General features: G+C 34.6%; 4 protein-coding genes across 4 annotated transcripts; 1 reads left to right on the top strand and 3 right to left on the bottom strand.

Annotated features, from left to right (window-relative positions):
* Positions 1-1,847: 1,847 nt before the first annotated feature.
* LOC107004051 (putative disease resistance RPP13-like protein 1) lies at positions 1,848-6,543 on the bottom strand. Its single transcript, XM_027913001.1, is given in 5 exon segments — positions 1,848-2,140; positions 2,382-2,522; positions 2,659-4,276; positions 4,279-6,325; positions 6,411-6,543. Coding segments are annotated over 2 exon segments (3,627 nt in total). The 5' UTR covers positions 6,317-6,325; positions 6,411-6,543; the 3' UTR covers positions 1,848-2,140; positions 2,382-2,522; positions 2,659-2,687.
* Positions 6,544-7,914: 1,371 nt separating this feature from the next.
* On the bottom strand, positions 7,915-10,704 carry LOC107004050 (putative disease resistance protein At3g14460). The gene is made up of 3 exons (XM_027913002.1): positions 8,912-10,704; positions 8,278-8,344; positions 7,915-8,186 (listed from the first exon to the last, which is right to left on the bottom strand). The coding sequence occupies exon 1, from the start codon at positions 10,702-10,704 to the stop codon at positions 8,941-8,943; it is 1,764 nt and encodes a 587-aa protein (XP_027768803.1). The 3' UTR covers positions 7,915-8,186; positions 8,278-8,344; positions 8,912-8,940.
* Positions 10,705-18,641: 7,937 nt separating this feature from the next.
* Positions 18,642-20,503, top strand: LOC107004329 (protein CLAVATA 3). Its single transcript, XM_015202549.2, has 2 exons — positions 18,642-19,865; positions 20,128-20,503. Exons 1-2 carry the CDS (start codon positions 19,743-19,745, stop codon positions 20,284-20,286), a joined length of 282 nt encoding a protein of 93 aa, XP_015058035.1. The 5' UTR covers positions 18,642-19,742; the 3' UTR covers positions 20,287-20,503.
* Positions 20,504-20,747: 244 nt separating this feature from the next.
* Positions 20,748-22,521, bottom strand: LOC107003478 (pentatricopeptide repeat-containing protein At1g05750, chloroplastic). Its single transcript, XM_015201818.2, has one exon. It carries the CDS (start codon positions 22,462-22,464, stop codon positions 20,941-20,943), a length of 1,524 nt encoding a protein of 507 aa, XP_015057304.1. The 5' UTR covers positions 22,465-22,521; the 3' UTR covers positions 20,748-20,940.
* Between the last annotated feature and the right edge of the window lie 1,526 nt (positions 22,522-24,047).

Raw genomic sequence — 24,047 nt, 5'->3', positions numbered from 1 at the left:
AGAGTGAGTACATCAATTCGCAACCATATGGTCTATTCTGTACATTGACTATTGAGTTATTATAATGTAGTGGAAAAAGGACTAAAGCTTGTGATAAGACAACACAAGTTGTGCCGAAAGTAATTTATAAAGTTCAATTGTCACTACTCACCAATCAATCTTAACCCTCTTAACTACACACCCAAACCTAATAAAAATCAATAGCAAGCAGGGATGAAAATGAAGCGTGGTAGATGCAGGTCGGGGTGAGGCAGGTCTGGACGGTTGCCTGTGAGCCTGACTAAATTCGGATTCGCACTGACAACTCTCACATTAGGGGTAAAACGCTCTTAACAAAGGCGACTCCGTATCTAAGGGGGCTCAAACCTGAGACCTCTTGGTGAAGTAATAAAGAGTACTTCTCACTCCACCACAACCCTTGTTAGTCAATTACTAAAGAAACTTTACTTTACTTGGATAGTTTGATAGCTGGTTTGGAAATGAATTATGTAAGTGTTAGAATTCTGTATAAGTAATACTCATGTTTGTTAGTTGGTTAAAAGGTAAGTTATGTATGTATAAAATTAATTAATGCGATGTTTGATTTATAATTTAGAAATTCACGTGACTAATACATATATAGATTAATATGAAAAAATCTATATATTATTTTATGCAGCATAAAAATGAAATAAGTAAATTATAGATAAAATAATGCATAAATTCGATTATAAAAAAAAAAAAATCTGTGTTTCTCTTTTTCAACTTTTCCCCCAACTAGAATACAAAGACTTTCACCTAACAAGAAGACAATGACTATTCATTATTTTCTCAATTCAATAATTGAAGCAAAAGGGATAAAATTCTTAATTAGGGGGAGACTCAAAAATAAAAGAGTTAAAAATGATAAATCTTCAATTACCAAAGGAACTTTACTTTACCTGTTGATGCTAATTATGGATCGTTTGGTAGCTGGTTTAAAAATGAATTATGCAATTATAAAATTTTCTTACAAGTAATAAAATGTTTAATATCTGGATAAGTGGTAAGTTATTGATGTATAAAATTAATATTGTGTTTGGTTTACAATTTACAAATTCACATAACTAATACACGTAAATTTCAAAATATAAAAAAAATCTATATAATCTTATTTTATGAAAGATATAAGACAAAATAAATAAAACATAAAGAAGTAAATCATGCATAAATAATACATTTAGATTTTATAATTACTAATTAAAAGAAGAAGAAGCAAAATTGTCTTTTTTTTTTTCTCTTTTCCACAAGTAGACTTTTCACCAAACAAGAAGACAAAAGACTATTCAACTAAATAATTGAAGCAAGAAGGGAAGGGCTCTTAATGAGGGGGACTCAAAATTAAAAGAGCTTAAAATGATAAATTTCTATCCAGTTTATAATTATAGTGTTAAAAAGAAGTTCAGAACCTAAATAAGTCCGAAAAAGATAAAAAAAATATTTTGAACCCTCAAAAATTAGTCATTATACATAATCCATTCTCCAAAATTGACTTGTTCTTGTGACAAAAGTGAAGTGGTGTAGTTTTCTATTATAATCAAACTACAATTAGTACTATTTATACCCATTCTTTTATAAACAAATTTATGATATCAGATATTAATTTAATATTTTGCATTGTATTTAGGAAACACTTATACAATGCAAAAAGACATTTTGAATCTTTTTGATAATATAGCAATAGCAAGAGGACTTGAATTTTTCGATTCTGTTATTTATTTAAATTCTTTTAACATCATTTTGAGTGTGAGATATTTCAGCAGTAAAGTCGCAGAACTATTATTTTTCACATTAAATTTACCCCAGCATCGAAACAGAGATATATGATATTCAGCAAACCTTTGTGAGCTTATAAAATTTGTAAAATTCCTTAACATATTTAACAATAGCCAAGTGAATACTAACATCAGCAGCAGCAGCATCAATATTAACAATCTATACACAATCTATACTGACGTTGCTTTATTTTTCTACCATTCAACGATCTCTTCAACGGTTATAATATCTTCGTTAGAGGTATAAACACTTGAAATGCATTCACAGTTCAAAGGAGAGAACGATGCTCACACACAAAACTTCAGGAATCAGGACTGCTGAAACTTGGAAGCATCGAAAAATTGAACTGTAAAAAAACATTTCATAAAACTAATTGGAAATCGGAAAAGTAACAGAAACAGAAATTTGTGTAAAACAATAAAATCGACATGCCTTTAGAGGAATATTTTCTGATCGAAACGAAGAAAGTGAATTAAATCAAACAAAGAAGAGCCAAGTCTGTAACATCTAATTGACTCGGACACACGTTATAGCTGTTATAAGATCAAAAATTTTAAAATGTGTAAATGAAGCATCATCATTTATACCTCAGGGCGAAGTTCTCTACGGTGATCTATATCAATATTAATACCATCGACATTTTCCTTGATCTTCCGCTATCTCGGAGGAGTCAGTGAGGTTGAGTAATGGACATAATTAGAAGGAAACTTCATAATTACCAAAGCTATCTGAACATCAAAACCATAAAACTCATGTAATAATTACACACATTCTTTCATAAAATTGTAACCACTCTAACATATGTATATATAAAAAGAAACTGTGAACGCAAAGGGAAAGTAAAAAGGGGAAAGAACAACTTACATTTGTTAAAGAGCCATTTGTTTTAATCATTACAGGCATTCCCCATCGATGTATATGCTGGGAATTTGAGCAATTTCTGTCCAGTATTCCCCCTTTTCAAATTCTAGTAGTGGTGTGAGCAATGGACATTCTGAAATAGATAGTTCAGAGAGGGAAGAGGGCATCCCTTTTAATGGAAGGGATTGGAGATTAGGGCAATCATATATGGTCAGCTGAGAGAGGGAGGAGGGCAGTGCTGATTGAGGAAGTGATTGGAGATTACGGAAATTCATGATTAGTAGAGTTTGAAGCGAAGTGAGGTGCGAAAAGTGGCCTTGTTCCAGCATTGACTGAATTTGAGGTAAATTACCCTCAATACATAGATATTGAAGAGAGGTGAGGCTTTTGAGATGTTGGCTGCTTAATGTTTTAAGATTGGATACCTCAAGTCTTGTAATAGAACAAGGCAACTCCCAATGTTCAATATCTTCGTCACTCCCATCATGAGAGATCAGTAACTCTATGAGACAGGGGAGTGTCTGTAAACGCCACTCCTTTCGTCGGTTCACCAGTTTCTTGCAATTCCAGATTACAAGTTGCTGCAATCGTCCTCGAGGAAAGGACTCTATTTCTGGACAATTAATCAGTTCCAGTGTCTTAAGAGATGGAAGGAGTTCTGGCAGCCAGTTCAGCTTCTTGCAGTCTCTAATACACAAATACGTCATCTGGGTCCCTCCACATGCCATCGAGAGTTTTTCACATTTCTGAATATAGAGACATTCAGTGGCAGTAGGAATAGAAAACCTAGTAAGGTTGTGGCAATTCCTAATACTCAAATTGCGTGCTGTTGGGAGCAACTCAGCTGATATATCATCTATACAATCACATTCCTCCACTTTCAAGGAACTGGGCAGTATGCTAAAAGGTAAGGAGTTACAATCCCTAATATAAAATTCCTCAATCTGTTTCATCCCTTCATAAAAAACAACTCCAACCTTTGGACAACCAATAACATTAAACCTTTTTAAACTTGAAAGTTGGATCGGTGTCTCCAAACTGAGCTCAGGGCAATTTTCTATTAAAAGGTTTTTAAGTGTAGGAAACTCTCCACTTCCTGGTAGGTGCCATTGCTTCCACTCAGGCATATCTTCAAATCTAAGCTCCACAAGAGAGTTAAAAGGCGACAAACTACCATAGAATTCTTCCGTCACCTCTGTTATTCCATGCATCCCTCTAATCCAAAGAAATTTCAAACAAGGGAGTTGTCCTAGTGCTGGCAACGAATTACAGTTCTTGCAGTTTCTAAGAGACAATTTCACCAGCTTAACAAACAAAGGATCAGCAACCCAATCGGGAAAGTTTGTCCCTCTATATCCAATGATTTCGACTTCTTTTATGTTTTTATGTGGGCGTAGCTCCTCAAGTATGTCTCTTTCTGTTTGTGCATTGTCGACACTACTACTTTCACTCCACTCCAATGATAACTTGTCAACATGATTCTTCTCCCTCATCTTTGCCTTCAAAACTTCCCTAATATCAACCACATGTTGCAACTCTAAAACTGATAGAGATCCGTACAAGTTATGTACTTCACCCAAATCTTCCATTCTCGAACCACCTAGAAGAAACTTGGCTCCACTAGCACTTGGAGGCTTTTCAACTTGCTCAGACGTAGCGGCATCTTCAAGCGAGGAGTGTTGCTTATGTCGAGGTAATGTAAGTTGATCAACTTCTCCATCTGCAGCGGTAGCTCCTCAATATCTGCACAAGATGACAGGAGAAGTGTCTCCAAGTTATACAACACACAAATGGAATCTGGCAACCTTTTAATCTTCGTGTGAGAGATACCCAAAAATCTGAGGAGCTTTAATTTGATAAACAAGTCATTTGGCAACTCCTTAATCTTGTAATGAGATAGTGATAATACCCTCAAGGATCTTAGTCTAGGCAGTATGTTAAGCTGCACCCTCTTGCTTAGCTGATTGTTGTTATAATAGGGCTGGATATTGATTGGAAGTAATGTCCTCAGCTGCTCTGATTTAAAGAGTGATTTAAATTTCTCAAAGTCACCATCTTCTCCTATTAAACAGGACATGTGCCGACATTGTTCCAACATGTGCGATCCTTTTTTCTCTTCCAACCTTAGACAAAGATTTGAAGATGCAATTTGGGCCAAATCATTGACAAGGTCATGCATTAAGAATTTCTCTGAATTCCATTCAGAAGACTCTGGGACCCTTTCGAAAAGTGATCTTGACCTCAACTCGAGAAAGTATTGGTTACCTGAAAGCAACTGCTGTACAAGACCATTAGCAATCCACAGGTGAATAATTTGGTCTTTGCAAAATTGATAATCTTTGGGATATATTGCACAATAAGCAAAACATTGCTTCAAAGGTGCAGGAAGATCATTGTAGCTTAACATCAACGCTGGTAATATACCATTCAAACAACTTGGAAGCTCCCATATTTCACTTCTTAAAATGTCTCTCCACTCATCCACCTCTGATTTGCAGCGTAAAGCACCAGCAAGTGCCTTTAGAGCTAAAGGCAACCCTTTGCATTTGTATGCAATTTGTTTTCCAATCACTTCAAATTCTGGATGTTCTTTAGGATCCCTGTTTTCTAGTGAATGTCGTTTGAATAGATCCCAAGAGGCTTCATCAGACAAAGTCCCCACATTGATTGCCCCACTACCCATCATCAAGGCAACACTCTCTTTACGTGTCGTCACAATAATCTTACTTCCTATATCTCCTTGTACAAAAACATTTCTCAATTCATCCCACTCGGTGTAGTTGTCATTCCATACATCATCTAGAACAACAAGAAACTTCTTTCCCTTTAAGCTTTCCTTTAATTTGACTTGTAGCTGATTAAGATTTTCATCAGCCTTCAAGTCATATGAGTCAATTTCTTGAAGTAAACCTTTTGTTATTCTAAAAGCATCATATGCCTCAGAAACACAAAACCAAGCTTTCAAACCAAAATGGTCCTTCACCTTCTCATCATTGTAAACGACTTTAGCAAGTGTTGTCTTACCCACGCCGCCCATTCCAACAATGGGAACTACAGTCAGTTTTTTTCCACTTGCATCTTCAGACAATAAACGGTCAATCAATTCCTCTATATCATTCTGCCTTCCAAAGATGTCAGAATCATCAACCAAAGAAGTTGAAGGTGTTCTAGTTTCTTGTTTAGTAGCACCAAAATGCTCCTTTAATCCAAGGTCACCAATTTGCTCTTGCAAATCCTTCAATGTTTCAATAGTGTATTCCAACTTGTTCTTTATATTAAGAAAGAAATCATCACTCAAGCACAGGTTAAGTTCACTTACTTGCTGGTTGCTTGTTTCTCCAAGATTTTGATGCTTACCTTCAGCCTCAAGTCTCAAAGCTTCATAATTGACTTGTTCAATCAAGTTTTCAGCACCATCCACAGCATCTCGAAGCTCATTAAGCCACTCTCTCACAAATTGATTTGATGCTTGCTTATTCTCTGCATCACTTAGCACAGCTTGAAGACCAAGCAAAGTCATTCTCAACTTCTTTAAAAGACGAACATCTTTCGTATGCTTCTGGAACATCTTGAGCAGATCTCCCTTAGGTGCAAGCCTATCAAAGATAACTTGCAGGCCTGAAGAGAGAAATGCACCACCAACTGCTAAGCCAACCTCCATTTCTGAAATCTGCAAAGCAAAACACAAAATGATGTTTTAAGAATTTTTAGAAGATGAATGTCTCTAACTTCAATTACTAATAACTTTACTTTACCTGTTTGAATTCTATGAGTAATTTGCAAACAAGAATATTGGTACAACAATAGTTTCTACAGTGTACAACTGACAGCTATAGGGAAAAAAATTAAAGAATTTCTCTTTTCCATGAATATGACATTTCAGCAAACAACAAGACTTTTTTGTCTTCATAATATTTTTTTATACTTGAAAACATGTCAAGAAGTTGGGAATTTGATAACACCAAGAGCCACAGTGAAATGATAAAAGTTTTTCCGTATTTAATTAGAGTTTTCGAGCTTGAATGGTTGTGATGACGTCCTCTTGATAGTGAGAGCTAAAACACTCCATAATAAATTATTACCAAGCTAATTCAGATTAGGCGAAAACATATTTGTATTTGTTATTTACAACAATAGATACATAACAACTACATGTGTTCATGCAAAGACTTTTGGGGTTAATACTGACCTTTCGATATAGTGGCAATATTTTTAGAGTAACTTTTAATAGTTTAGAATTTTAATTATGCAGATTCAATCCATTAAGTTTATTGATTTATTTTTTTCAAAAAAACCTTTTAATAGATCTGAAAAGATCAAAACGAATCAAATGTTTTAACAATATTCAGACTTATTTAAGACACAACAAAATAATTTTGCGAAACTTCCCATTTCTTCGTTAAGACTTCCTTCCTCTCTTTTCTCGATCATACACCATTTTTTTTTACTAATAAGTTTTCGTAATCTTTATAAATATTTTGTTTAGTTTTTTTTTTTTTTGGAGGGGGTGGTTGGAGAAAAAAAGATTTAAAGACCTATAGTTTAGTCTTTGGTGGGGACTGACATACCACCAAATAATAGACATATTTTACAAAAATGAATAGTGTAAATGCAGTATATGATTAATAAATAATATAATGTACTTAAAAATAATTGAAAAGAATATAAAGTAGTGATATGACTGATATTAAGGTAAGCAAAAAACGGCATATCTCTTATTTCTTGAAAATGTATCCTTTTTGTTGCGACGAATCTTGTATGTATTTCTAAGAAAGGAAATTTGTCTATTTTTTGCGGTCTTAAAAGATAGTGAAAATGCGTAAAAGTTCTTGAATGGAAAAGAGATGTAATTCCAGTTCCTTTAGAGTCAATTCTATATTTCCAATGGGGGCAGTTGACAATTTAATCCGATTTTGACTATTATTTTCATATCAGAGTAACAGTGCAGAACAAAGGCCCTGGTCCAAGTTGTTTGAGAATAGTGGTATTGAGTTTCTCGACCCTCTGACTTAGGGATTAGGATTAGACACTTCTATTTCTAGGTGCGGATAGCAAACACTGAACGAGAAAACAATACATCCAATATAAAAATATATAACACATTGCTAAGAAAATAATATCCATATCCATCTTCAGTTGCAATTGTTGTTCAAAATCATCTAGTCATATCTCCATCAAATGTCTTCAAACTTCATAGAGACAAACTCTTTATACAATTCCAACAAATCTAAACAACTCTTCAAATTTCTCACACACACACATAGATTAAAATTCAAATCCACTTCTTCGAGCTTATTCAACCATTGCGAGTTATCTTTCTAATTTGATTTAATTTTCTGTACACAAATCTTACAAAATGAGTACTCTAACCACTAGTTGAGTCCCAAACATATTTAGAAATCGAGTTTGTCAACTTACAAAAGAAGCTTGCACTAGAAACATGAAATAGTATCAGCGGTACAATGATTTTAATCGCCCTTCTTTGATAGCCGCATCTCAAAGACTTGCCTATAACAGCAGACCTGAGTTCACTGTGGACGACGTATAAGCTTTAGTGGAAAGATTATTATTATTTTTTTTTAAAAAGGAACTCGGGAACAGATGTAAAAATAGCAGCAGCACCTTAGAAACACTTCCTACGGACAATTAATCTACCAGACTTGTCGTACTCGCTCTTTAAAATCCACATCTGATTAAGCACAAAACATGTTTAAATTGGCAACAACACATGAGTTCAAAATGTAGCTTAAAATTGCAAAAGTATATGCAAGAGAAGATATCGGAAGACAGTGATTTTCTTACTCGTTGGATTAACACCCTGCAAATGTATATCTATAGCCCTTACCTATCAAAATGTAGTTGTCTGGTCGCTATACGAAAGAAAAAAGATGTTTAGCTTTTTTTGTCTACCTCTTTTACCTATCAAAATTTCTAGTGACATAGGATGGTTGATGATTACAAGAACTAAAAACTTTCGATTAAACATGGTGGCGATTGAGACGTGAATTAAAACACGGTAAGAGCATAAACCAATAAGCAATGAGAAATATAGAATTATATAACATGTGACAATGGAAGTTGCACTTATTTCCTAAAACTTGTGATCGTTATCCTTTAAAAAATTTAGATTCTCTATGGAGGTTAAATATAATGCTATGTGTTTGATGATGAGCTAGCACGGCATGATTAAAAATGAAAAGAAGTAACAAAAAAGCAAAGTGAAATCAAAAGCTTATGAGGGAAAAGAATAGCTTACATCAGTTGGGGAGCCATTCGTTTTAATCATTACATGCATTCCCCATCGATCTGTATGGTGGGGATATGAGCAATTTGTGGCCAGTATTCCCCCTTTTCAAATTCTAGTAGTGGTTTGAGCAATGGACATTCGGAAATCGATAGTTCAGAGAGGGAAGAGGGCATCCCTTTTGATGGAAGGGATTGGAGATTAGGGCAATCGGAGATGTTCAGGTGAGAGAGGGAGGAGGGCAGTGCTGATTCAGCAAGTGATTGGAGATTAGGGCAATCAGAGATGTTCAGGTGAGAGAGGGAGGAGGGCAGTGCTGATTCAGCAAGTGATTGGAGATTAGGGCAATCGGAGATGGTCAGGTGAGAGAGGGAGGAGGGCTGTGCTGATTCAGCAAGTGATTGGAGATTACGGATTTGTAGAGCTTGAAGCGAAGTGAGGTGAGAAAAGGAGGAAAGCTGGCCTTGTGACTGAATCTGAGATAAATTACCATCAATATCTAGATATTCAAGAGAGGTGAGGCTTTTGAGATGTTGGCTGCTTAATGTTATCAGATTGCATATGGTAAGACTCTGAATAGAGGAAGGCAACTCCCAATGTTCAATATCTTCGTCACTCCCATCATGAATGATCCATAACTCTGTGAGTCTATGTAAATGCCACTCCTTTCGGCCATTCACCAGTTTCTTGCAATTACTGATATAGAGTTCTTGTAAATTGAAGGGCAATTCTCCTTCTATTTCTGGACAATCAGACAGTTGCAGTTCCTTGAGAGATGGAAGGAGTTCTGGAAGACACTTGAGCTTCTTACAGCCATAAATATCCAGTAACGTCATCTGGGCCGCTCCTCCACATGCCACCGATAGTTTTTCAACGTTCTCACAATTCGAAATATGGAGAGTTTCAGTGGCAGTAGGAACCAAAAACCTAGTAACGTTCTGGCAATCCATAATACTCAATTCACGTGCTGTTGGGAGAAACTCAGGTGATATATCATCTACACAACCACAATCCTTCACACTCAAATACTCCACAAACATCTCACCAACTGGCGCCTCCAATCTCAATTTCGGGCAACCAGATATCGCTATTCTCTTCAAGGTAGTTGGCAGTATGCTAAAAGGAAAGGAGGTAACAGACTTACAATCCCATATATATATTTCCTCAATCTGCTTCATTGCTTCAAGTTGGGATCTAAACAGTTGAGCATCATCAAAAACAACTGGACAACCAACAACTTCTAAACTTGAAAATTGGATGGGTATCTCCAAACTGAGCTCAGGGCAATTTTCTATTAAAAGGTTTTCAAGTGTAGGAAACTCTCCACTACCTGGTAGGTGCCATTGCTTCCACTCAGGCATATCTTCAAATCTAAGCTTCACAAGAGAGTTAAAAGGATTTTTGGAGGACAAACTACCATAGAATTCTTCCGTCACCTCTGTTAGTCCATGCATCCCTTTAATAGAAAGGAATTTCAAACAAGGGAGTTGTCCTAGTGCTGGCAAGGAATAACAGTTCTTGCAGTTTCTATGAGACAATTTCACCAGTTTAAGAAACAAAGGATCAGCAACCCAATCGGGAAAGTTTGTCCCTCTATATCCAATGATTTCGACTTCTTTTATGTTTTTATGTGGGCATAGCTCATCAAGTATGTCTCTTTCTGTATGTGAATTGTCAGCACTAATACTTTCACTCCACTTCAAAGATAACTTGTCAACATGATTCTTCTCCCTCATCTTTGCCTTCTCAGCTTCCCTTCTATCAACAACATTTTGCAACCCTACAACTGATACAGATCCATACATGGAAAATTATTATTGCGTTTATTGTGTTGACACTAAGAAATACTTTTAGTGGCGACTAATATAGCATTTAGCGGCAAATGTAGTTGCCACTAATAAAATGTTTGGTGGCGACGGATATATCTTTTAGCGGCAATTATAGTTGACACTAAGAAATACTTTTAGTGGCGACTGATATAGCTTTTAGCTGCAATTAGAGTTGCCACTGATAAATATTTCAGTGGCAGTAACTTTTAGCGGTGATAATAGTTGCGATTAATAAAGATTGTGACGACTACTATATTTTTAGCGGCGATTATTGTCGCCACAAATAAATACTTTTAGTGGCGATGAATATAACTTTTACCGGCAATAATAGTTGCCACTAATATAGACTTTTATTGGCGAATAATATACCTTTTAGCGGGGATAATAGTTGCCACCTAATAAAGTTTTGTGGTGACTTCATAACTTTTAGCGGCGATTATAGCTTTTAGCATCGACTGTAATTGTCACTAATAAAAACATTTAGGTGGCGGCTAATATAGCTTTTTGCGACGATTAGTTGCCACTAGTAAAACTTTTAGTGGCGACTAATAAAACTTTTAGTGGCGACTAATATAACTTTTTAGTGGTGACTAATATAACTTTTAGCGGCGATTATTTATAATATATTGCCATTTGTCTGTTAACGTGTGTGAAACTCAATAGCCTAAATATATAAATAAACAATATGAAAAAGGATATATAGATGTATATGTATACAGTTTGGTTTAGATTTTGGATAATAACATAAGTTTGGTGGAAAATTAATTCAACCTATTCCACTTTTTCGTAAGTCGATAAAGCGTATTTCTGTATCTATGAGCCAATTTTTAGGAATACATAAAAAAACTATAAGATTGACGAATTTTTAAAAGTTAGCTTCTAATGTAAAAAATATGCCTCAAAATGATGAAATTATATGTAATATTTCATCATATCATTACGAAGATTTTTATAAAGTTTTTTTAAAAAAAAATTTTAGTACTCCAAGGCGTCAGATTCACGGGCTAATACTCATGAAAAAGTAAAAAATTCATGTAATTTATAAAAATTGGCTAGTGAATGTAAAAGTATGTGTCATCTAGGTTTGATTCAAAATCCAAGAAACACCAAATTCAATACATTATGCTCATTTATGAAAATCCAACATAACTTTTTATTATTCTACTCCTTTTGAAATATATGGAGAATTGTTGGAAAAATGAATTTTGATATCGAAAAAATGAAGTCTTAGAATTCATGTCTAAGTTAATTCTCTTAATATCATGTTAATGGATATGATTTAATTTTCAACATTTAAATTTCATAAAATCAGTATTCTAACCACAAGTTTGAGTCCCAAATATACTAACAAATCGAGAATGTCAACTAATTATAATCAAGAGGTGGAGGCGGTTGGTCCCAAGTAAAATAAAATTGGGAAACTTTCACATATAGCTACTTAAAAATAATTAATAACTCTCTATAGCTATAGTTTGATAATTACAATTTGTAGCTACATGTTATTTGGAGGAGAGAGACAAGCGAGACTGGGAGAGAGAGGAGAGAGGCAAGAGAGAGGGGTAAAAGAGTGGGAGACAGATAAATTGTATATGATATTGGTTAGATAATTGTATATTATACATATGTAATTGTATTTATGGCAAGAGAGATTGGGAGAGGGAGGAGAGAGGCGAGCGAGACTGGGAGAGAGAGGAGAGAGGCGAGCGAGAGAGGGCAGAGAGTGGGAGAGAGGTGAATTATATATGTATATAATGTATATAACTGTATATTATACATATACATTTGTATAAATGGCAAGCAAGATTGGGAGAGGGAGGAGAGAGGCGAGCGAGATTGAGAGAGAGGAGAGAGGCGAGCGAGAGAGGGCAGAGAGTGGGAGAGAGATTAATTCTATATGTGTATAGGCTAAAAAATTGTATATTATACATATTTATTTGTATATCCTGGCGAATTATACATATACAAACATGACTTATTATACAAACTCGAAGTCAGCCCACGTAATTAATGTACAATATTAGTCGCGAGTGGTAATTATAGCAAACTATAGCTATGATGAAAAATTAAATAATATAAGTTTGCTTATCCGCGTAATTTTTCCAATAAAATTCAACATTTTTGTCATTTTCTACTTATTTAAACGTTGTGATAGACTAGTAATTAGTAAGTACTTATTTTTAATCAGAGTTCTTGATTTCAAGTCTTCTTGGATTAGAAGGCCATCTTTGTTAGAGAGTGTATTACCTTTAACGTGAAATTTTTTTATGCAAATCCAAATTTAATCGAGCTAATATAGATATCAAACATTAAACAGGACAAAACAAAACTATATATTTGCTCTATATATTAGTGTTTGCCAGCTTGAAAAATCATGAAATTGCCTTTTGCTGGAATCAATTGCATTATATCTTTCCAATGATGTAAGTAGGATATTCTTCCAGAACTTTATGCATATATATATATATATATATATAATTTTAAAGGGAAAAGGGGATGATATATCTTTCAATTTTGTCATTTAGAGCTGATATATTCGTTGTTATGAAAATGGTTTGTATATATCCCTAGTTATAAACAAATGACTCATATATACCCTTTTCCTCTAACGAGAGTTAAAGATAATAATTTTAATCTAATTTTTTATTATTTTTTTTTAAAAAATATAATCTCATATGAGTAAAATTTTATCCTCGTCAAACATTTTTTTGACTTTTTTATTTTTCAATAACTAATTTAGAATTATTATTTTTATAATCAAAATTTATTTATGTTTCAGTAATATTCTTGTAAAACTTATTGTAGATGACAAAAATTTTCTTCGAATACAAAAATCAAACTACAATATAGACAAAAAAATAGTTAAAATTTTTTCTTCTTTAAACTAAGGAATGAAAGAAAAAAATAAGAATAAGAAACTCAAATAATTATAATAAAAGAAGTCAAAAAATAATTTATGTATGAAAAAATTTAAAATATACCTTGAACTTTCATACAAGAATCATATATACCCATAATATTTTTTTTAAAAAAAATTAAAATTAAAAAATATAAATATAAAATTAATTTTTTAACTTCCGTTAAATGAAAGGTATATGTGAGCTCATTTTATAACGGCAGGGGTATATGTGAGCCATTTGTATAACGGTAATGGCATATATGAGTCACTTTCATAACGAGGGGTATATCAGCTCCAATTGGCAAAGTTGAGGGATAAATCAGACCCTTTTCCAAATTTTAAATATTTATAGTGTGATTTGATTAAATTTAAATTCACGTTATAAGGTGCGAGAGCTCGTATTTACTGACAGTTACTAATAAAATATTTTTATATTTAAGAATTCAAATTCAAGATCTTTAATTAAATACGAGAGACTCGAATCATCCCTCCACAATTCATATTGGTACAAGGATAGTACAACTACTATTTATTTGGGAATCTAAAGTTCAACAGAAACTACAAGTTGTATGTCAACTTACATACAATCCTAGGTTCCTCTCTTCTTCTTTTTTTTCCCTTTTTGGGCATATAGTCTTTGTACTTCCAAATTAATCACAACTTGGATTTTAAACATTGTATATATATATATATATATTACGTATTAACACTTCTTAAATTCTACGTGATTTTATTTAATATTTTGACACATCTTAGTCGATATTTAGGTTTCGTTGTTATGAAGATAGTTCTTCCTTAATAAAAGCTATTAGATTCAAGTCTTTGGTAGGGAGCGTCTACGATAGTAAGGCTTTATGCGGCAAAAATCTGAATTAGTTAGACTTCATCGTAGATATCAGATGTCAATGAAATAATATTTTTTTTAAGAAAAAAAACTTAAATTTTAAAAATAAAAATGGAAGTGACAGTAGAGCCTTCCAATAGCTGGCTAGTGTTTCAGAAGGTTAATCCAAAGCATCAACTAAAGGTCTCTACTCTGTCTTTCTGGTTAAATATGGATATCCAATTTTATACGCGATCGTTTTAATTTATTTATCTTATTTTAATTTGACACAAAAAAAATTAACTTTTAAATCTTATATCAAAAAATATCAGGCAGTTGTGTAGTTTTAAACATATTATATACAATTTAAATTTTTAAAAATTGCTAAAAAGAAATAAAGATTATTTTTATGAAAGTTTTTTTTTAAAAGATTAATCAGATTGTGAGTTTTTTTTTTGACTTATTGATGTGATGTTTATATTAGAGAGGCCAGCAATGCAAGTAGCTGCAAAAGGGTACTAATATATATATCATATATATATATATATATATATATATTATATCATCAATCAACCATAGATCTTGATATGATGCTAATAATTAATTTTATTATTATTTTTTATCGATATTCATATTGAGAATTGAAAAAATAATCTTTCTTGTATATTCATTCAATGACAGAGACCAAATTTAAATCGAGTGGTGTCAAAATTATACAACATAATCAACTGTTTAAAAATGAGAAGAAGAAGAAAAACAATCAAGTTAAAACTTGAGCTAAGATCGAAAAACCGACCATTAAGAGTTTTTACAACTCGTTATTTTGTGTCACGAGATGTCAACATTGTTGGGCTTTGTGGAGGCTTGTGAGCCGGCCCGACCCATTACTGAAACCCTAGGTTAACTATTTGGTTTTCCTATAAATATGATCCTTGTATTTGTAATTCAAAATAGTAGCACAAGTGAAATAAAAATCCTCCTGTTACAGTCGTGGAGTAGGGAAACCGAACCACGTTAAATTCTTGTGTGTCCCGTTTGTGTTCCGTTTCTCTTTTCTCTAGATTATTTGTGTGTGTTGTGTGTTTAATTCCCAACAATTGGTATCAGAGCGAGGTTTCAACAACATTGTAACACAAACTGTGAGAAATTGTCACCTAGGGTTCTTGTGTGAAGAACTGTGTGCAGGGAGGAGTAGCCGCCGTTACCGTGTGGGTAACCTCAAGCAGCAGCCGGCTAGGAGAACCGCGCAGGGTGCGAACAGCCGTCGTCCGTGTGCTGTCCGTCGCGCCGTTCCGTTGGCCGCCGCGTCGAGGAGCCTCAGATCCAGCCGCGAGCGTCCAGATCGTGAGCATCGTCCAAATCGCCGCCCGCTGTCTGTAGACGCCGTTAAGGGAATTGCCGAAGTCCTTTGAGATGGCAGAAGATGGGAAGTTCCGAATTGAGAAGTTCGATGGTACAGATTTCAGTTGGTGGAAGATGCAGATTGAAGATTTGCTGGTTCAGAAAGATTTGGACGTAGTGTTGGGTGACAAGCAAGGAAAATTGTCTGATGCAGAGTGGGCAGTTTTGGATCGGAAAGCTATGTCAGTTATCCGACTCTCGTTGACCAAGAATGTTGCGTTCAACATTCTTAAGGAGAAGACAGCGAAAGGCATCTTGGAAGCCTTGTCTAACATGTACGAGAAGCCATCTGCAGCAAACAAAATTTTTCTGATTAGAGAGTTGGTGAACACAAAGATGAAGGAAGGCAGTTCAGTTACCGAGCACATCAACTCATTGAATTCGATCTTAGCCAGACTTTTGTCAGTTGGCATTAAGTTCGATGATGAAGTTCAAGCTTTACTACTGTTATCATCATTGCCTGACAGTTGGTCCGGAACGGTTACAGCAGTTGCCAGTTCAGTGGGACCTAATGGATTCACCTTTGAGAAGATTCGTGATCTCGTTCTTGGCGAGGATGTCAGAAGAAGGAGTTCTGGAGAATCATCAGGTGATATGCTAAACGTCGTCAGAGGCAGAGGAAATAACAGAGGTAGTGGGAGCAGGAACCGAAGAAGGAGTCAGTCAAAGGCTCGGGATGGCTCAGGTGTAACATGTTGGAACTGCAAGGAGGTGGGGCATTTCAGGAATCAATGCCAGAAAGACAAACAAGTCAACATTGCAGAAGACAGCGTCAACGAGGATTTGTTTATCTGTTGCGCGGAGAGCAATGTGGATTCCTGGGTCATGGATTCTGGTGCTTCTTTTCACGCTACCCACAGCAGTGAAGCATTGCAGAATCTGGTTATTGGAGACTTTGGAAAGGTAAGGCTTGCAGACGATAGAGCTCTTGATGTTACGGGCATGGGTGACATGGTGCTGAAGACGCCAGTCGGTTTCTGGACCTTGAAGGATGTCAGAGTTGTTCCAAGCTTGACGAAAAGTTTGATTTCTGTTAGGCAGTTGGATGAACAGGGACATCATGTGAAGTTCGGAAATGGGCAGTGGAAGGTCGTGAGGGGCAATCTTGTCATGGCTCGTGGAACAAAAAGAGGATCGTTGTATATTGTCGGATTACCGTCTGAGGGAGTGACCGTCCCAGTTCAGAAGAAAAACAAAGTCCGGTTCACAGAATCTCGTGGGCAGAAGAAGGTTGTCTTTGCAAGAAAGAAACCCAGAGCCACAGGTCAGATTCAGGATGAACGAGCAAGGAAAGGTTCAGGAAGACCAGTCAGAGGCGTTTGTGGCAGTGGGAGCACCGGCCGTGCTTCAGCCAAGGCTCCTAGAAGACAGTGGGTCAAGAGAACCAGTATTCCAGCTGTTGATACGTCTCCAGAAAATTTCTTGCTGAGTATGGAGAGTGTTTGTTCTCAGGGAGTTCTAGGATCCGGCAGTTCGTGTCTCAAGTGGGAGCCGGTAGGGACCGAGGACGAGTCAAGGGCAGTTTCAGCCGTGACTGATGTGTTGAAGCTTCGGGGAGCTTCAACGGGCCTTTCAGTTGACTGATGAGAAGGCCGCTGTAGCAGGAGAGAGTTGAAAAAGATTACTAGAGATACAAGTGTTCTAAGTGGATGGCAGTTGAAATTCTTCAAGCCTCCAAGTGGGAGATTGTTGGGCTTTGTGGAGGCTTGTGAGCCGGCCCGACCCATTACTGAAACCCTAGGTTAACTATTTGGTTTTCCTATAAATATGATCCTTGTATTTGTAATTCAAAACAGTAGCACAAGTGAAATAAAAATCCTCCTGTTACAGTCGTGGAGTAGGGAAACCGAACCACGTTAAATTCTTGTGTGTCCCGTTTGTGTTCCGTTTCTCTTTTCTCTAGATTATTTGTGTGTGTTGTGTGTTTAATTCCCAACAAACATTAATATATATATCAAAAAATAATCAAAATTTGATTTATAATTTTTCCGATAAACATGTATTATTGGACACCTCATAAACAACATATGTTATGAATAAAAGATCGGATAAATAAATTAAAACGAAAGAAATAAAGAGAATTAATCATATCTAAAGTAATGATTACACTTTGTTTAAGATATTGTCAGTAATATATATTTATTAGTACTACTTTCAAATGTCAAAAATTTATCCTCAAATTTTCCTATTGGGTTGGGCAGGTGTCCTTTTGCATGAAATAATCCCTACTAATATTTACTTGTGATAAGATAGGTGCAGTTATTTTCAGATAATAAGCCGTCACTCTGTCTTGTTACTGCAGTAAAAATAATAATAAATATTTTCTCCGTTTTAATTTATGTGATATTATTCGATCAAATTTAAAGATAAGTTTCATAATTCGTTTCGAGTTTCGACTATGTTGTATGGTTGTATGAGGTTGAATATTTAGTCAGTAAAAAAATCTCATTTTCACAACATAAAGATAACATAAATAAGAATGGTTAGATAGATATATAGACATACGAAAAGTGACAAGATTAAGAAAGAAAATTTACGGAGTCGTATAAGAGGATATAAGATGTGAATATTAAAACTGAGATAGTTCGAATATGTGAAGAAGGCATTAATCCAAATGTTAAAACGGTAGAGAGATTAATAGACAAGACATTAATCTAGAACATGAACCTAGCAAAGAGAGCATGAAAATCGATGATTAAAATAGACATAAATAGATAAAATATGGTTCTAATCTAGAACACATATTGCTAGAATTATATTACGCTAAACAATATTCTATTATTCACGTTTATTACTATTATAATTTTATCATAGTTATAATTTTAACATTTCTTTCAATATTGTCAGTTGTCACGTAAAATAATTTTTTGAGCCTAGAGTTTATCAAAAATGACTTCTTTATCCTATAAATATACAAATAAAGTTTACATACATCTACTTTCCCCAGATCCTACTTGTAAAATTATACTGGATATATCGTTATCGATAAAGTATAGAGAGAGAAGGTGACAATGAAAGAGATCCCATAGTACAGTACTTGGTGGGAATCTAATTAGCATAACTAAAACTGAGAGTTGTATGGGTTTTATATACAGCTACAACTATTATATGATCACTACGTCACAATATATTAATTATCATTGGTTTATAGTACTTTCATTATAGAATCACTAAGTACAGTTTGATGCCAAATATAATCCTTTTTCTAATTATAATTTTTTTTTTGTACAATATTGTTTTCTCTAGTGTCTAATTTAACCATTTAATATTTGAAATTCAATATCCTACAACATAATTTGGTGTTTTTTAGCTAGTCTTAGCAGTATTCTCATAGTTTCATGTGTTTCGTATTTCTGTTACTTGCATGTTATTTTTTGTGTTTCGATTATCTTGTATTATGTTGATATAAAACTAATTCTGACTTTAGCTAATAAGTAACTCGAACCAAAAAACAATCTATCTACCCCATAAAGGCAGGGGATAAGGTCTCTCGCCCTCCTCAAACTCTACTTGAGAAATTATACTGATGTATTGTCGTTGTTGTTATTGTTAACTCAAACTAAACACAAGATAAATTTAATCTCATTATTTCTTAACCAAAGCCTCTTAACTATTTTCTTTGAGCAAAGTAAAATTGAAAGAATCAGATAATTACTGAGATGAGCTCATCTTTATGTATTGCCTCAGCATGTAGAGGATTTCAGAACTGCACTGTCATATCATAAAAAGTATACTTATGATATACAACAATGGCTGCATGGCTCATCATTTTCTTTTGTTCTATAAATTGGCTTTTACTATCTTCACTTCTTATGCACTCAATTAACACTGATCCATTTTGTTTCATTACACACTTAGATCAAGAACTTGCTTTTTCATTTGCTTCTTGAAAAAATGTCTTTGATCAATGCTAAATATTTCACTCTCTTTGTCTTGCTGATCTGTTTTTTAGTAATTCAAGAATCTCATGGTCTGTCTCTAAAGGAAGTTGCTCCTGTGAAACTCCTAAACAGAAAGGTTTTTAACTTTTCATCTTATTCTCATACTATCTTTTACTATTGTCTAATTCATTTATACTATCTATTCATTCGTGAGTCTTTACTGCCCTGTTTTTTTTGTTACGATCATCCACGAGGTTGTAGAAAGAGAGAAAGGGAGTGGGGTGGCTATCTAGAGGAGTTGTTTCGGTTGTATGTCACGATGGGCAATGGTACAAGTGAATCATCGCTTAGATTTCCATGACTAAGTACTAATCGTTGAAAACTATATGTGAATGCAGGTTTTAGAAAGGCAGTGGGCTGCATTTGGGAAGGTATACTACAAGCATGCAGAGAAGATCAATGAGAAGTTTGCTGATTGGGAGCTAAGAGGAGTTCCAGCTGGTCCTGATCCATTGCATCACAATGGTGCTAGTCCTAAGAAACCTAAGACTCCATAATCATGCAATATTAGTATTGTTTTAGCTCTATGTTCAAGTTTTTAGTAAAGGGTAGTATATGGTTTCATCTTTCTGTTTTTGTTGTTTTTGGCCCAATAGAAAGGAAAAAACAAAAAGAAACGAAAATGTAAGTATGGGCTTAGGCTTTAGGCTAGCCAAGTTGGAATATTAGGATTTCATGTCTCCCTGATATGTATATAGTTTTCGTTTTTATTACTAGTACTAAGAAAACTCAAGAATGAACATAAGTTTTTGCTGTACTAGCAATGTCATCGATCCAACGAACGTTTTTGAGAAGAGACAAAGTCAGTTGAGGAACAACAACAACAACAACAACAAACACAAATTGTAGTCCAACAAGTGGGGTCGTGGAGTTTGGGAAGGGTAGTATGTATGCAAACTTATCCCTACCTTGTGAATATTGAGAGGTTGTTAACGAATCAGTTGAGGAAGAAGAGACAAAAAAAACTCGAGTCCAAGACATATGTATAGAGCCTATTGCAAGTCCTTTGTAGTTCACGTAGAAAAGCGTGATTTTTAACCTTACAACGTGTATGTTATGTAGTTCAACTACGTAACTTGATCAGCTAAGTCCAAAGCGAAAAATTACTCTTCTTTATAATGATGTATATGTTGCAACAAAAACGAAAGTAATCAACCACATTCATATAATTGACTAAAATCATCTTCAACATATCCAGACACTTTTAACTCACCTGACAAATGCTCAAGCACTGCGTAAACCTGCTCCGCATGTAAATGTGATCTATCTCCGGCCACAAATTCATTAAGGACACCATCAATCTCAATGGAACTAGTTCCCGGTCTCTTTTGAATCCCGAGCGCCTTCATTTTCTTCCTCACGGTACTAGCTCCACGCCAACTTCCCACTGCAGCATATATATTAGAAAGCAGCACATGATTTGAATCTCCATCTGGATCCAGTTCGTAGATATAATGCATTAGCCTTTCAGCTAATCTTACATCGCTAAGATTTCGACAAGCTGCTAATATAGACCCCAATATAACTTCATTTGGCTTCATGGGCATTTTCTTAATAATGCCTAATGCATCTTCTAATCTTCCAGCACGACTGTAAAGGTCGACTATACACCCGTAGTGTTCAATCCTAGGAGTAATCCTATGAACTCTCTTCATTGCTTTGAAATACTTCAGCCCTTTTTCGACTAAACCAGCATGGCTACATGCCGTGAGAACTCCTGTAAAGGTCACCCCATCTGGTTGAAAACCTTCATTTTGCATCAAATCGAAATATTGCAGAGCATCTACCGCGTGCCCATTGACTGCTAATCCAACAATGATTGAATTCCACGAAACCAAGCTTCTCCCAGTCATTCTATGAAACACCTGACACGCCAATTCTACACATCCACACCTACAATACATGTCGATCAACGAGTTATTAACACGAACATTATCCTTAAATTCACGTCGTAGGATAAACCGGTGTAACCATAGGCTTATACCAAGACTCCCCAAATTAGCACAAGCTGAAAGAACAGAGATCATCGTTACATAATCAGGCTCGACACCAGATAACTGCATTTCTCGAAACCATACTAAACCTTCTTCAAAAAGGCCATTCTTGACAAATCCACCAACCAAAGCCGTCCAGGAAATAACATCTCTGTCAGGAATTTCATCGAACACCTTAACCGCGTTCTTGAAATCCCCATTTCTCATGTAACCATCAACCATCGTGTTCCAAGTCACCTTATTCTTAACACCCATATGATCAAAACTCAATCTTGCAAGCCCCACAAGTCCAAACTTCGAATACATGTCGATAACAGCAGTACCCACTTTCACATTCTGAGTATCCAACCCGAGTTTTCGAGCATACCCGTGAAGAGCAGAGCCAAAAGACAGAGCTTGATCAGGAAAATGGGCACAGCCGGAGAGAAGAGTAACGAAGGTAATGTGGTTAGGCTCAACGCCGGAATTCCTCATGCGAGTGAACTCGGCAACAGCCTCGATTAAACGGCCGTTTTTGCAGTGACGGGCAATTAACGAGGTCCATGAAGCTGTAGAGTCATTATCGCTGCGGTATGTGGCGGCGGAGGCGGCGTTTTTACTATGGAGCTGAAGGAGTTGCAGCGGCGGCGACAGCAGCGGCGGAGTGGCGGCGGCAGTGACATTAAAGGCGGGAAGGGCCATAGCATATTTTCAAATTACAGTTAAAGATCTATTCAATATATATAGATAAAAGTTGTTAATAGTGAAAAATAACCACTCTCGTTAAAAAAATTAGTCTTTATCATAGAGTTTTAAATTGCATCGAGTGAAAGGCTGAAAGCTCATAACGAAACTTCACGATATCGTCATAAAGTTTTACTCGTGAAATTTGAAATCTATGAAATAAAAATAATAGTAAATGCTATTTCAGAATTCACAAATACAGAATCACATATAGCCACTTGATTTAAAATGTAGCCACAATTATAGAGTTTCGAATAGCACGAATGATATAGTTCATGGCAAAACTTTGAATATTGTCATAGAATTTTGCCCGTGAAATTCGAAATCTATGAAGAAATTCCATAAAAAAAATAATAAACAAATAATTTTCAGAGATCATAAATACAGAACAACTATAAAATAGTCATTTTTCAATTATTGTAAACAAAAGTTAATCGATATTATGAAGTTTTAAATTGTAGATGTAAAATTTTGAAGTTTTACTTGTGGAACTTGAATTAATGAAAGTGGTTTCAAAGACATCAACGAAAAGTGATTAGTGGACATTATTTTAAAATTCAACAAATAGATATTTCGTAAATAGCCTGTTTTCAATCACCATAATTGAATTTCTTTTTGGTTATTTACTGATTCAATATTGATTTGACACTCTTTTTAAAGAAAATTAAATAGAATATTTCACCAATTTAATCAAACAATCTCTATATCATAGATTTTACTTTTGACAAATCAAATATTTCCTTTATCTCAATTTATGTGGCACTTTTTGTTTTCCAAGAGTCAAATATTTTAAGTTATGATCGGAAATTTACGCATGGAATTTTTAATTTTTTTGAAATGAAATGTATATAGTTGTAACTACGTAAAAAGTACTATAAGTCACAATAATTAATGATTTAAAATGTTTAACAGATCTATAAAAAATTTACGATTAAAGATTGACTTGTTTAAATCTCAAAATTCGAAAAGTACCATATAAACTGGATGGGACGGAGGAAGTATTTAATTTTATGTGGACTCACTAATCCAATCATGTTTAGGTTCTATAGTTTGGTAAAAAAAAGTATGTTTTTTTAATTTCATATACGTTTGTTTAGATGTATTTTTATGTGTGTTAGATGCAAAAAAATTATTTAATTACTTGTCAATTCAAATATAGAATTTCTATTCGCCTCAAAACTTTGTTAATTAGACAACCAAAAAGCATTTAAAAAAATAGCCATTTTATACAATTATATATGTGCTTTGTTTTATGATCATTTCATTTGAGGACATTACTTGAAAAAAATTAACCTTCAAAAATATTAGTTATTTTTGATAAAATAAATCGAGACAATACCGACTTTCAAAGGTTTGTTTGAGTTTTATTTTTACTAGTGGAAATTGAAATTTGTCTTAAAAATAATCTGAATGTTGATTGTTGGATAGCTATATAAGTAAAAAAAGAAGTAATTCAAGATAATTTTATAATGTATATAGTTTGACTATTTTAAAATTAAAGTCAATAATTATTATGTTAAGTTATGTTAGAATCTATATAT

This window comes from Solanum pennellii, chromosome 11 (genome assembly GCF_001406875.1).
Source record: "Solanum pennellii chromosome 11, SPENNV200".
NCBI classification, from domain to species: Eukaryota; Viridiplantae; Streptophyta; class Magnoliopsida; order Solanales; family Solanaceae; genus Solanum; species Solanum pennellii.
The sequence above is the reverse complement of the archived record's forward strand: the minus strand, read 5'-3'. Positions and strand labels throughout refer to the sequence as shown.

Coding starts and splice junctions, on each gene's coding strand:
- LOC107004050 (XM_027913002.1), bottom strand. CDS start 10,704: ATGTATGGATCTGTATCAGTTGTAGGGTTGCAAAATGTTGTTGATAGA.
- LOC107004329 (XM_015202549.2), top strand. CDS start 19,743: ATGTCTTTGATCAATGCTAAATATTTCACTCTCTTTGTCTTGCTGATC. Junction 19,866..20,127: donor TGAAACTCCTAAACAGAAAG/GTTTTTAACTTT, acceptor ATGTGAATGCAG/GTTTTAGAAAGGCAGTGGGC.
- LOC107003478 (XM_015201818.2), bottom strand. CDS start 22,464: ATGGCCCTTCCCGCCTTTAATGTCACTGCCGCCGCCACTCCGCCGCTG.